General features: G+C 36.8%; 1 protein-coding gene across 1 annotated transcript; it reads right to left on the bottom strand.

Annotated features, from left to right (window-relative positions):
• Window positions 1-346: 346 nt before the first annotated feature.
• On the bottom strand, window positions 347-13,641 carry LOC147398629 (AUGMIN subunit 6-like). The gene is made up of 13 exons (XM_086447885.1): window positions 13,391-13,641; window positions 13,257-13,313; window positions 13,036-13,130; window positions 11,491-11,641; window positions 10,746-10,871; window positions 10,454-10,613; window positions 4,902-4,962; window positions 4,490-4,808; window positions 4,190-4,315; window positions 3,542-3,703; window positions 3,175-3,424; window positions 1,129-1,617; window positions 347-885 (listed from the first exon to the last, which is right to left on the bottom strand). Exons 1-13 carry the CDS (start codon window positions 13,604-13,606, stop codon window positions 845-847), a joined length of 2,253 nt encoding a protein of 750 aa, XP_086304011.1. The 5' UTR covers window positions 13,607-13,641; the 3' UTR covers window positions 347-844.
• Between the last annotated feature and the right edge of the window lie 1,431 nt (window positions 13,642-15,072).

Below are 15,072 nucleotides of genomic sequence, written 5' to 3'. Positions count from 1 at the left end.
CAAAATTTGCCATATTTGGACATTAACACTGACAGAATCATCGACAGATCAAACTCACATAAATCTCCCAAGTTGGATGATTTTTGTTCATTTTAATCCGATTCCAACGAAAAATTCTCAAATGACAAGAAAATGTAGCTACAAGTTGATAACAGAAACGAAACCAAATGAAAAAAAAAAAAAAAAAAATCAACACATCCTGATTCAATCTTCGGATTAATCCACTTGCACCTATATCTGGTACCATTGTAGAACCATCAACAACCATTCAATCTTTATGGTTCTAATTTGTGGTTGTGGGCCGCACTGCCTGAAAAGTGACAACCACTACTGATCACAACAAACATAACAACCATGATGTAGGATAGGGTTCATAACTGAGATTACATTATAAGGTTGCAGATTTTGTTACCATTTTACAGAAGAAATTTTCCTTTCTTGATAGATATACATTCCTAGAACTACGAGCCCTTAAGGTATGAGCCCTCAGTGACACATTACATGCAGGTTCCCTAGGGCACTAGATGCACTAATGGTTGCTGGACTCCCACCACTACATGTATTTGATCTAGGCGATCGATTGAATGTTATGCTCTCAGCTGATATCCCTGCCCTCGTGATCTCTTCAAATGAACAAATATGAAGTGAAAGAAAGTAGAGGTAATGAAGATACAAGGAAGAAAAAAACAAATCATACAAACAATACGTCGTTCAAAGAATATGAATATCTTGACAGCATAAGACACAATAAACCAATTAAGGCCACTTTGCGCTCCACCCCTAATCAGATTGCTTGAACCAGTGCCAAAAATCTTCGTACGAAAAAATATCCCAAACTTCAGTTTCAACTCTCCATTAAAGCGGCGTCGGTTTCTGACAATGGTGCTGCAATGATGGGGGAAAAAATCACCAAGAAGTCTTAACCCATAAACAGAAAGTGAATGAGATATCCAAAAATGATTTGACCTCTCACTAAGGACAATCCTAAACAACATATTATGGCATTTGTTTTGGTTGGTCCAGAAGGAGCCGGAGAGGGGGAGGAGCAATGCAAGTTATGAGAAGGTTAAAATCATCCCACTTGGGAGCTCTAAGAAATTTCTAACAGTTTAGGTTGAATCAACATACCAAGCAAGTCCTCGTACGAATCTTCTTCTAAGAGTGATGTCTCCATTAGCAAAGGAGGTGAAAAGACCATCATACCCTGAGCTTCCTCCATCCCATACAACTTTCTCTCTCCATCCAAATCTGAATATTTTGAACCCATGAGCGAAAAAACCCCATTAACTTGGCCGCTATAGTCGTGAAATGAATTAGTGTCATTCAACACATTTGGTCTTTTATCATATTTTTTGCTACTGACTAGGCCATCAGAAGCTGTATTCTTGAGTAAGTCGGTTTCAAGTTGAGATACAAACGGTTGTTTAGTCCTCATTGAGACCAATTTTGTTTCTGGTACATCATGGGAAAATCCAGTCCCTGAAAGAGGTACAAAGAAGTGTTCTGAGCAATCATTAGAATAATTGTCCTGTGATGATTCCATGTTGCAAGATTGCCTTGAGAGAGCAGCTTCCCGGACAGATCGCTTTACGTTCTGGACATAAGATTTGTCACTTTCTGCACAAAATAAAAAAATTAGAGACTGAAATTCAAGACAAAATTATTTCATGACTTCTCAATAAACACTCCTTGGTGAATTTGTTAGCACACAAGGAACCAAGCAGCCATTGCAGGGGACAATCCGGGGATTCCTAAGATGTGAACCACAGATGTGAATGGGTCAAATTCTTTTCAGGTCTTCTCAAAAATCAAAATTGTGAAAGAAGCTCTTAGGATCAGGAATAAACAGATCTTGGGTATATAAGAAGCATAAGGAATATCATGAAGCAAATCAAACTTGTACAAGGGCACAGCCCATACATAGGAAATAAGAAAAAATAAAAGGAGATATCGAAAGGATTTAAATGAACTTAATAAGAGAAATTCTTTGGTGAGAGAAATCACAAGATTTGGTTGAGAGAAGGGGGTCAAAATACGAAATTCTTTCACTAATCAACCACTGCCTGAAGAACAAAGAGCATCCAAAGGAAATTGATGAGCCTTTTGTTTGAGAGTTTGAAAACATTTTCAAAACCAGCAGTAGCCATGATGAATGTGTTTTTTGCAGGAGAATTGTACTATCAAGTGATAGCGGAGAAATAAATAGAATGATCCCTCAAAGACCAAGGAATACATTGATCAACGTAAGTTTTATTGTCAATTTGCTCACAGAATCTGGTTTGCATCTCCATATGCAATCCAAACCGGTAAAAGAGCACATTTCAGCATGAAGAAATGATTTGAATAGTTCCATAAAGGGCCTTTCCAATCAAAGTAAGATAATATGGTTCTTGCTATTATGTCCTCTATCACAATATGAGCTATTTGGTATCATGGGAAACTGAAGAGATTTTGACAATAGGAATCCAGGTACCCATGGGGTGATGGACATGTTAAACAAAGCATGGGTTGCACACATTTTTAGCTTCTGAAAGTGAAAATATGTGGATGATACAGGATAGAAAACATCTTTAGTTTAAAAGTTTAAAAAATAAAGAAGTGCAGCAAACAGGAATACGAGCAGGTTAAATTATATTTTATGGGGCTTGGAATAGTAACAAGAGAATGAATGGTATAGCAGTCTTTGCAAGAAATGACAAAGGTTTGTTTCTGGATGGACGGGCCAAAGGAATGAAAAGTCAGATCCAGTAGAAGAGGCTGAAGTTAGGGCAGGGATGATGGCAGTGGATTTGGCTATCAAATGAATTACTTTGATGTCATTTTTTAAGGTTTCACCCAGAATATCATTGTATCCATGAACAAGCACGACTTAGATGGTAAGTGGGTATGGATCTCACTGCTGACATAGATTGGAATGAATCTACTAACGTCGAAAAATCTCAGGTCATGTACACACCTTCTGCAAAAAAAAGGTGGTGCATCGACTCACCCAAGAGGTTAAAAATAGCAATCAAGAGGTGCTTTGAGAGTCATCATCAACTAGTTTTATTTCCAATATTTTGAAAGAAGGTGCTAAATGTAAATCTTGATTAGCAATGGAATCAAAACAACATTATCCAAAAATAATAATAATAATAACAATAAATCATAACTGAAAGCTGAATTTTTGCAGACCTCGAGATGGATTATCCATGGGATTGGACTGGTGCGGATCCAGTAATTTCCCTTGTGACACATTTTCTACCTTGTTGACTTGAGAAACTGAAGTTTGTCGCTTTTGTGTATTGGAAGTTTTCCCAGATGAATTTGGAGTTGAACTAATTAAATGTGGGAGTTTCAAAGCAGGTGGACAGGCTGAAACCTTCTCCAGATTAACATTTGACAATTTTGATATCACCTCGGAGACCTCGTCGGTGCTATTTTCCTGTTGAGTTCAAGAATTTTTCACATACATGATTTCACTTATTTCAAGATTGAAAACAAATGGCCATTGTGCTAAGTTCACATATTATTTGATATATTTCAGTCATAGAACTCTTACCAATGTCCTTCCACTGCTTTGAGCCTGGAAAGGTGAGGTACACCTGCCATGATGATTGGTCAAGGGAGGAAGAGTGGAGGAAACACTGTTCACTTCATCCGTAAGCTCTGATATAGATTTCTGCATTGCGGGGGCAACTTCCTTTAGTTGATTAATGAGCACCTACACCACAGAAGTTTCAATTAGGGAGTGTTGCAACGTGAATTATACCACAATTCCAATACGGGATATCAATCTCAAGAAAATAAAATAGAAGATGACCATTCAACAAAGTAAAAGTTACAGAAAAGAGTGATAGAGTGACCACCTAGATCCATAGTAGCATCAAATGAAAAGAAAACTGAATACATGGACAAAATCATTAAAGTAAATGATCTTCGGAAGAAGATCATTCAACAAAGACGTTCCAAAAAAGAGCAATAGAGTGACCACCTTCAGAGCAAATAACTTAACCAATAGAACAAATAACATTAGCTATGACATAGAAGTTGGTACATTTGTAACAAGCGTGAAGATTCAGTAGAGGAACATAGGGTTACTTCAGCCAGGCTAGAGTTGGCACCAAGCCCAAACCCACATATGTGGGCCAAGTAGTCGCACCCCAAAGAGAATTTTTGTGCAGGCTTAGTTATAATACAATCCTATTACCTGTATGCTAGTTAAGTGCTGCCGATGTTCTGCAAGGGTGGCTGCCAAAGACTCAGCATGGTCACTAGTGCCGCCATCATGTGCACTTCGTAGAAGCTCAGGACCCTCTCCATCATTAGCCTTGGCCTACAATACCATCAAGACATCAACTTTGTCAATCTATTACCATCTAAAAGTTAGAAGCTAATTAACAAACCCGAAGATTGTTGCTTAAGAAAAATTCCAGAAGATGCACCTAATTCATAGTAGCCATTCACAAGAATCAAATAATGTCCATAACCACTAAGGAAAATTACATACCAGATGGAGTGACTGCTTATGGATACGTTGTAAAGCATGTGTCCAACGCCTGAGAACTTCTGCTATATCAACAGTGGGGTGAACTCTTCCACTTCTATCGTCCACATGAGAAAATGTTTCATCATTCACTTGTAAATGAGTTGAATCTGAACTGTTTTTCTGTTTCTCTCTGCCTACATTGCCAAATGATCCATTCATCGGTTCCCGGTCATTTGCATGAGCTGAAGCCCTATCCGGCTGAACAGATAAAACATCTTGATAAGGAACCTGAGAACTTTGATCCATAGCTGCAAGCAAAGATGATCCAGAGATGCGGTACCTAAATAAGAGTACTATATGTTAATAGCCTAGTAGATTAATGCCATTGAGGAGACAGAAAACAAAAAAACATGAAGAAGAAAAAAAGGATTACCTGTGCTCACGATGAGCTATCAAATCCTCAATAGGGCCTGAAGCAAGAACTTCATGTTGACCTGTTAAAAAAGAACAATTAACTGAGAGCAGTTAAAAAGAGATAAAGCTGGAAACTGGAAGCCTGCTGGAAAGAAGACTTGCCAGGAATTTTGAAGTGAATAATGAGTCAATTGATGAATAAGGAGTTATTTGGATTGTTCCTAGAAATTTTCATTTTCAGTCTTTTTTGGATAGACGGTGGTTAGTGTGTAAGTAGATAAGAGGTTGAGCAGAGATATGTTGTAATAATAGGGACTAGATAGCTAATTTATTATGTTTTATGGGTTTATTTGTTATTTCCTTTATTAGAAGGAGTAGCTTGTAATTTTCATAAGTTTTATTATAAAAGGGATGAGGACATGAGACAAGTTATCTCATTTTCCTCTTTTCATCTTTTCTACTCTCCTCTCTCTTCTCTTCCTCTTCCCTCTCCTAAGAAATCCTAGAACAAAGTCAATTTTGTATCAGAGCCTCCCGTAAAAGCTTCTAAAAAGCAAAGAGGAGTTCTCCTCCTCAAATAATGGCCGTATGGCTTGGGTAGGGAACCATTTGACCTATGAACCCTACAAATTTGTATCCCTCCTTCTGGTAAGTTGGTAAAGGATGTTTTATTAGTTTTATTGAAATTGGTTGGTTAGTTTTTGGCAAGGTTTTGGGGGTTGCTTAGGAGATTTTTTAGAAAAATAACTGAAAAATCCATTTTTCAACTTCATGGAGTGCACGTATTGAAGAAGGTGTTGGTGGTGTTTTTTGTTGGTTGTTTTTGGTGAGTCTCAATTTGTGGAAATCGCCGAAACTCTCCATTCTCGATTGCATGGAGAATCGAAAAAGAGAGATCGAAAACACCCCTTATTAGATAAGCCCCGATTCTCTTTTCTGTTTTGGGTGATCTTATTTTTCGGCTTGTATGTATGTTGCGTTGACTTGGTCACCTTTCGAGAGTAAATGGCTTCCTCGGGCTCCTCCGAAGTCACTTCACATGGGAATTCTTAAGTTCAAAGTTACAACGATAACCCTTTTCTTCAAATTACTACAGTTAAGTTGGATGGCACTAACTATTTAGAGTGCTCTCAATCAGCCAAGAGGTACATTCATGATCGTGGAAAGGCGGGGTACATAAATGGATAGCTTCTTCAGCCCAATTCAGAAGATGTGTTGTTTGAGAAATGGGATTGCGAGAACTCCTAGGTGATCTCTTGGCTCTTAAATTCTATGCATCCATCTATGAGTTGAGGCCTTCTATTCTTGGAAATGGCTAAGGATGTATGGGATACCGTGGCTCAGACCTACTCGCAACTCCAGAACATTGCTCACATGTATCAACTTCGCCAAGAGATTGGTAATCTTCGTCAAGGGGAGAAGACAATAGCTGCTTTCTTTTCTTCCCTACGTGTTAAGTGCGAAGAATTAGACCATCGAGTTGTTCAGTGGGAATCTCCCAAAGATGGTCAAGTTTAGAGGCGATTACTGGAGGAGGACCGTGTGTTTGAATGCTTGGCGAGTCTCAACACAGAATATGAGATGGTGCGAGTGCAACTCTTGAGCAAGAGCAAACATCCCTCTCTGACTGTGGTGCATTCTATTGTTCCGAGTAAGGAAAGTCGTCGTGTTGTTATGCTTCAGCCACATACAAAAGATTGTTCCGCTCTTACATCATAGTAATGGGAAAAAGATTTACAAATGTGATTATTGTGGGAAGACCGGTCACTCCAAAGAGCGTTGTTGGGATCTACATAGAAAACCTCCTATGAAGCTTGTCAAAGGAAGTGCCCACCTAGTGACTGCTTCTACTCATGTGCCCTCTAGTTTGGTTGATGTGTCCCCTATGTCTCATGAAGAGATTGAGAAACTTATAGGGCTTCTAGCTCGCCTTGATCAATGATCTTCTTTTGCATCTTCGGCGCTTGCTCACACAGGTGCTTTGGCATCTGCCAATTTTGCATATGTTTTTTTTTCCTCCGGATCATTGATTCAAAAGCCTCGGACCATACGATTGATAAGTCATCACTTTTCTCGCCCTATAATCTATGTTTTGCTAGCGATAAAGTGTGGATTGCAGATGTCTCCCTCTCCTCCATTTATGGACAAGGAGTCATCCCTCTCTCAAACACTCTATCCTTATATTCAGTTCTACATGCTCCTAAATTGACTACCAAACTTTTATCTATGAGTAGCTTGACTAAGATACTTAACTTCAATGTTACATTTTATCCCTCTCATTGTGAGTTCCAAGACTTGACAACGAAGAGGAGGATTGGAACTGGACGTGGAACTTATCGCCTCTACTTTTTGGATTGGGCATCTTTGTCCCCTTCTGCATATTAGTCTTTGGTTTTTAGCTCGTTTGAAGCTAATATCTATCTGTGGCATGCTTGCTTAGGCCACCTATCTCTTGGGTCTTTATGTGTTTTGTTTTTGAAAATGTTTGCATCTATTTCTTTTCAAAGTTCATAGTATGAAATCTGTCAGTTGTCTAAACATTGTAGAACCTCCTTTTATCCCCATAATACAAGAAATTTGTTTCCTTTTCATATTGTTTATATCATACTGATGTATGGGGGCTTTGTCCTACCGTTTCTCTGAATGGATATAGATATTTTATTACATTTGTGGATGATCTTACACATGCTACATGGCTATATTTACTGAGGTCTTGTGATGAAGTTCCAAATCTTATCAAGAACTTCCATAAGATGGTGTTGAATCATTATGACACTAATATTAAGATCTCCAGGTCCAACAATGTTGTTGAATACTTCGAGAAGGAGTTTGAGCACTATTCATCAGAGCACTTGTCCTCATACTCCCTTGCAAAATGGCATCGTTGAGCATAAGAATCATCATTTACTAGAAGTTGCATGTGGACTCCTCATGACTGCCACCATGCCTAAGATATATAGGGAAGATGTTGTTCTTACCGCTGCCTACTTGATTAATCGCATGTCATCCCAATTTATTGGGCTTAAGACTCCATATCAGCTCCTTCATCCTTCTTAACCTCCCTTCATTGTTCCTCCCAAAGTGTTTAGGTGTCTTTGTTTCGTCCACATGTTGGGTCTAGGTCGTGCCAAGTTGGATCCTAACGTTGTCTGTTGTGTTTTCTTGGGCTATTCTCCAACTCAGAAGCCGTATAAAGATTTTGATCCACTTACATCTTGTTGGTATGTCTCCACGGATATCACCTTTTTTTAGAATGTTCATTTCTTTGGGTAATCCGCTCCCACATCTCTTCAGGGGGGAAATATGATGAGCCGGATTATGATGTGTCTGAAGAGTTGTGTCCTCTCCCTGTTCTCATTCTTGATGTTCTCACCTTCCCGTCAAGTAAGCCTGCAATGCAAACGCATCACGATAAAGTCTATATGCGACGCAAGGGAAAGGAGATGACCATAGTAACACCCCAGCTCCAATCAGAATCCTCGGAGTTAGATGCTATCTCTCATCCACCTCTTGTTCTGACTGATCTTGATGTTCCTATTGGACTACGCAAGAGTAAGCGTAGTTGCACTTCTTATCCCATCTCTAAGTATGTGTCATATGCATCTTTATCTCATCCTCTCGTGCCTTTACTATTGCTATCACCCCTATTTCTATCCTCTTTAGTATTACAGAAGCTTTTTCCTTCCCCAAGTGGAAGTGTGCCATGCAAGAAGAAATGGATGCTCTCTTTAAGAAAGACACTTGGGAGCTAGTTGATCTTCCGAAGGATAAAAAGGTAGTTAACAAGCTGAGAATGTGCGACATTTATGCCACGCTTGAGGGGCAGTGTTGTAATAATAGGGACTAGATAGCTAATTTATTATACTTTCTGGGTTTACTTGTCATTTCCTTTATTAGAAAGAGTAGCTTGTAATTTAAAAAAAAAAACTATTATAAAAAGGATGAGGACATGAGACAAGTTATCTTATTTTCCCCTTTTTATCTTTCTACTCTCCTCTCCACTCTCTTCTCTTACTCTTCCCTCTTCTAAGAAACCCTAGAACAAAGTCAACTGATTAGAAATCATGAGTCATAGTATCAACACAAACGATCTTCCAAACTTGGCAACCAAGACCATAAAGAGCATTAACGGCTTGTATTGCCATTTCCAAGCCTAGACAAAGAAGGGTTATGCTTAGGTTGACAACCGGCATAAAATATCTCCAAACCCTTAGCACAGATCCGAACTTGTTGATTCAGTGGATGACAATTAGGTAAATAATTTTGCACATGTGAGCTTTAGACTTAAATTGACAGTACCAAGCCAGGAGCTGTGTCTCGTCAAAAATCAATGGAAAATTGTGTCGAGTTCTTTAACCTACCCTAAATCTTTGAGATAAGGCTTTGATGATGATGATAAAATTTAACAAAAAAGAGATTTCAAAGGTTAACAAAACTATTCCAATAGAGGAGAACAAAACCAAAAATATAGAAATCTTGAAGATACTCTCGTTACAAATCATCTCCCCCTACACAGTGTCTTCAAAAAGACACCCTTAAACTTCTTGAAACTTCACTCCAAAAAAAACAGATATGCTAAAAAGCTTATGATGACCAATTGTACAATGTGATCCTTCCCTTCAAAAGCATTGTTGTTCCGGCTTGCAAATGCCCCAACAAACAGAAAAACTGATCAAGCTCCATAGAATCCATGAATTAAAGGTAAAAGCCAAAATCTCCACAAACTTTGAAAAGGACCTACAAACCGAGCTTGAGAAACACTGATGGCTGTGGAAAAGGGAGGAAAAGTGAGACCAAACTTCATACCAGACTTTGCAATGGATGAGTAGGTAATTAATAGATTTACCACAAGCTTTACATTGTCATCAGTAAAGCCTTATTCCAAAGGTTTGGAGATAAGGTTTGGTAGGAAGTATTGTAATAAGGTTGTATTGAGATACACCCAATCTTATTTATGAAGATTAGGATAGATTTGATGAGATCATATTAAATAATGATTTAATAGGATTAGATTTAGTTTGTGATTATCCAATCGGTTAAGATTTTCTATATTTTCTATATAAACCCTCTTATGTAAGCGATAGTCCCACATCGCCTAGGTATCAAGACCTTAGGTTGTATATAAACCTGGGGCAATCCTCACCTTATAAGCCGGTTTTGAGAGGATGAGTTAGGTCCATGGGCTTCCACAATGAAGAACATACATTCACCCCCGAGCAATGATATTGGTCATCTCGACCTCCGTCTTTATTAATATATTTATTTTACGCATCAAAAAATATATATATACCCCCACCCCCAAAAAAAATGTGGGTTAAATTTTGTGCCAAACCTTGTGGAAATGGAAATATTTCGTGGAAATATGTCAAAATCCAATACTATGATTCTAACTATCCAATCACTTATTTTGGAATGGTCAAAAAAGGAAAAAAGTATGTGTTAACAGATGCGCAATTGATATTTTACCAAGAATATAACTAGTTAAGGTCATAAAACCAAGGTGATCTTTTGCCAAGAATATAAGCAACTAAAACAAGACAGGATTGGAAGGAGTGATAAGTGTGCACATACTCTCACGAGCTAGTAAGGACTCCCACAAGCGAGTTGCCTTGGAAATCAAATGTGATTTCTGATTTAAGGAGCTAGAGACACGGTCATCCCATAGTTCCCCATCCAACTTCGCTTTGTTTCTCAAATCCTGTAGTTTTTCAAGCTCTTGTTGCAAATAAGCCTGTGTTCCAGGTTGTAGAGGGGGGAAACGTAAGAAGAACAAATATAAACATGTAAAAAAGGCTGATACTAGTAAAAATAAAATAAATAAAAAGTATGTTGACTCAAGAGAACATGAAAAGTTACCCTTTACCTCTTCAGCACAAAGACCACGAAACTCAGCAGTCATTTCATGAGCCAAGTTTGACCACATAGCTTGTCTATTGACAGCCATATCTGCATTTCTAAGAAATTTCCTCCTTTCAAGTGCTATCCTAGCCTGTTTAACATCAACAAAAGCTAAACAAGGTTACCAAGGGTTTTGTAGTATTTAATTACTACGAAGCAGACAGCCAAATTGTATAAACAAGAAAATCTACAGAAATAAACCATGGGTGAAAATTTTAGAGAGCTGCTATTGGCATCCCAACTTTTACTTATTACACCCCAATCTCTTACATTATTTATCACCCCAATTAAAGATTAAAACATACTCTTCAAACATTACCAAGGTTTGGCTCACATTATAATCTCAGCATTACAAAACATCTCGTTCAAACAATTTCAGCAGTTGTTTACAATTATGATTATGCTCATATAAAATCCTAAACCCAAAAATGAGAATCTAACAATAAAAAAATGAGAGAACTTCTATTGGCACCCCAACTTTTACTTATTCTCAACCATTCACTTGTTTTCTTTGTTCCTAATTGGGGTGTAATAACTAAAAGTTGTGGTGCCAATAGCAGCTCTCCAAATTTAACTTGGGCAATAGCCAACAAAAATCACGTGGAAGATACCAATCAAAAATAAAAAGTCTAACATATTTAATCAGAATGAAAAGGAAAAGTTAAATCAGAAAGAAAACTAGATATTGAAATAACAACCACCAAGAATACCTTTGTAACAGGAAGTAATGTGGCTGCATGCGAAAATGCTACATCTGTCAAGGAAGCAGGCAGGGGATTTGAAGCTACATCAGCCACAAACGTTCGTCTATGAACCTCTCTTAGAGCATGCAAAGAGAGTTGCCATAAAAGCTCAACGAACCTGCAGTCACAATATGGAACTTATTTTGCAATACTGTTACATCAATCACTACTCTTCACCGCAAAGAATAGAGGATTTGGATGTTGTGCAGCTCAAAGTGCCACAGAATTCAAAGAAAATGCATACATACACCAACTACAGGCCATTTTCAGATAAATACACTCGATATTTGCATCAACTTAATAATGGTAAGCTTACCAAAACGCAGCAAGCGACAATAGAAAGCAAATTATTGGAAGGTCTCCCATATTTTCAGGACTTGTGCAAGTAACAAGTCATAAACTAAAAATAAATATGGTAACAATAAATACAATGAATCATAATTATCATCTTGCGTGTATCCTAAATATTGGATTTGGTAACAAAACCCCTATTTCACCACTCCACTCTATCTTGGGCAAGATCTTCAATCAGGACATGTATCTTCGTATATTTTCTTCATACCTTCATCCATGTCCTTTCGGCCTCCTTACCAAGTTTTAGATCCTTCAACTTCCACCAAAACACTCCTTCTCACAGGTATTGTTATCGGTCTTCTTTATAAATGCCTAAACCATCTGTAGTAACTTTCCTTCATTTATATCATATTCCAATTGGTGATGTTCTTTGATTCCCTTTTAAAATTTTACCCTATATCTATCAAAAAAGATGTTCTTCACTTCCCTTAAAAGTTCTCATTTCTATTTTTATCTTTCCTAGTCTAACCAACCATCCATCTCAATGAAATCAAGATTTTCTGGGAGAAAGGGACACGTTGACCAAGTCATTAATGACCTCATGGCTAAAAAGGATACATAAATATGAGCAGTAAGAGATTTTTTAGAAGATGAACCCATTGAAAAATGTTGTAAAGAAAAGTATACTTGAACAATTTAAGTGATAAAACAAAAAATTGAAAACTCAAATGCTAACTATAACATATTATCCCAAAATGCGCGCAATGCACCACATTCATGAATAATGAGATACAAATTCCCAATCAAAATGAATATTGGACATCGTTTCTTTCTTTGATGATCTTCCTCGGTTAATTTAGAATTTATATAACTATAATTTCACAGAAGAATTTATAGAGTGATCTCACTCAATCAAAGAAATTCCTATATCCTCTCATCGAGTAAAAAGAATGAAAGATAACCACATATATTTCTTGAGCAAACAAAGTTGAGTCGACACAGTGCTGTTAGTTAAGAAAGCATGTTTCTCGTCCTTGAATCATTTATAGTTACAATAAAGATGCCCAAAACCAAACTCTAAATACCAAGAAAATACTTTTTTTAAAGCTAAATTTCCAATTTTCGAAACCTCTCTATTTCACTATCACCAAAACAGAGGAAAATCAGATCAAAAATGAGAAAATTTACAGAATATATAGGTGGGGGAAAAATACCAACCTCGGCCCACAACAAGTGGCGAGTGATGAAACCCTCGAATTACTCCTCGGCAACGCTCCTTGCGATTCCAGCTCGTTTATAATTCCCTGCACAACCTGAAAAAATACAACAACATATAAAGAACAGAAGCATCGCTCAGCATTCAAATTAAACAACATCGAAAAAATTGAATCTGAAAACTATATTCAACCATAAATCGTAAAAAAAGTTTAAATTTTTACCTTACGAAAGTCCCTCGATTGCGCAGAATCAAAGATCGGCCAAACCTTGTCGAAATCCTGCAAGATCTATAGATTCAAAAACCAGAAAAAAAAAAAAAAAAAAATCGAGATATTTACGGATGAGAAAACAATACTTTTGCCGATTGAATTGGGCCTCTTAGAGAAGATAAGATGAAATAGAGGAGTTGTTCGCCCAATTTAGGGTTCGAGTGACGAAAGAGACCGACACGAGGAGTACCATTGTTGCCACCAACGCCGATTATAGATGGATCGAGCCCTAATAACAAACAGTTGGTGTACATTGCACTCTCTAATTCTACTTCTCTCTCCTTCTCTCGCTCCATTGTCATCTCTCTCTCTCTCTCTCTCTCTCTCTCTGTGAATGTGAACTGAAGCATGGTTTTAAAACCCGGTATCTCACCTCTCCCCCATACTGAATGACTCATCCGAGTCATGTCATCTTGGACGAGTCAAGTCATTTAACATGATTTAAAATTATTCAAATAATTCATTTATTTAGTATTATAAGGGTCATAATAATTAGGTGAATTAGAAGATGTTTGATCACAAAATCTTTTATATAATTAATAAAGACTAAATTTATTAAAAATTAAATATTTTCAATAAAATAAAAAATTATGTTCACAAGTGCAACTTGATCATATTTTTAAATGAAGACGGGTTTTAAACTAAAACATTATATCGACACTTTACATAGATAGGCATGAACTTTAACCAACTTAGCAACTTAACATCTTCCACCACAATGGTTTTAAATTTCGTTTAAGATCGATATGATATACAAGGTGTCTCAACATTCATGTCATCTTACGAGATAAACGAGATGGCTTAGATGATATTTTGAAAATCTCAGTCGAGTCAACATGAGTTTTATAGTTTTTTATTAAAAAAATTAGAATTTAAATATTTATCATACAAATAAAACATAATATTATGATTAAATATCTTCTAATTTATATTTATTTATTAAAAAATTATAATTATTTTAATTTAAATATATTTAAATCGCTCAATATAGATCAGAGTTAAAAGATTTGTCTCGTTTAATTGACTTGTCCAAGACATCTCGGTCTCTTTCATGGACAAGACGTCAAACCGAGTTTTGAAATCATGTTTACAACGAGTTATGATAACACCTAATTATAAGAAGATTGACAATGGTACCACCTTGAATTTTTTCAAAATAATTGAATGTTTTATTATTTTACCTTTTAGTGCAGATATTCAATAACATCTTTGTATTAGAGAAGTAAAATCGACTATACGAGAGGGGTGAGAAGTAAGATCCAATATAGGGGTTAGTTGTGATTTTTTGACTTTTACTAGTATATCTAAGTAAAATATTCTCTCCTAATAACTTAGTAAGATTTTAAATCTTACTAAGGGTTGTGAGTTGACATTGTGGCATCCAAAAACATGATATGATGTCAGGATGTATAGGAAAATATTTGCATAAATTTGAAAAAATATATTTTTTCACTATTAAATTTAGGTATTTAATGGCTGTTCATTTTCAAAATTTTATATGAAGTTCAAAATATGTTTTATTTTATTTTTGAAATTCTTCTTTTCTGATTATAAGTTTTTTTTTATGAAATCTAGAAGACCATAGTGTTGGATTGCCAATATGGTATTCCACGTGGGCCCAACGACCCTTGGTAAGATTTGAAATCTTACTAAGTTAGTAAGAAAAGTGTTTTTCTGGGAGAATTTGAAATCGAAAGAGCGAAACGACGCTAACGTGCGGGGTGTGGAGATCCCGTGACAAATTGATGCCGGCGCATTGGTGACGTTG

Source organism: Akebia trifoliata, chromosome 7 (genome assembly GCF_017979445.1).
Source record: "Akebia trifoliata isolate Shusen 1 chromosome 7, ASM1797944v1, whole genome shotgun sequence".
Taxonomy (NCBI): Eukaryota; Viridiplantae; Streptophyta; class Magnoliopsida; order Ranunculales; family Lardizabalaceae; genus Akebia; species Akebia trifoliata.
Note: the sequence above shows the minus strand (reverse complement) of the source record. Positions and strands in the feature narration are given on the sequence as shown.

Bases quoted from the DNA above. Each gene is read 5' to 3' on its own strand.
- LOC147398629 (XM_086447885.1), bottom strand. From the start codon at position 13,606: ATGACAATGGAGCGAGAGAAGGAGAGAGAAGTAGAATTAGAGAGTGCA. The intron at 10,872-11,490 runs GTATTCTTGGTG...GATGTTAAACAG, and splicing joins CATTACTTCCTGTTACAAAG to GCTAGGATAGCACTTGAAAG. The intron at 886-1,128 runs GTATGTTGATTC...CCATCATTGCAG, and splicing joins TTCGTACGAGGACTTGCTTG to CACCATTGTCAGAAACCGAC.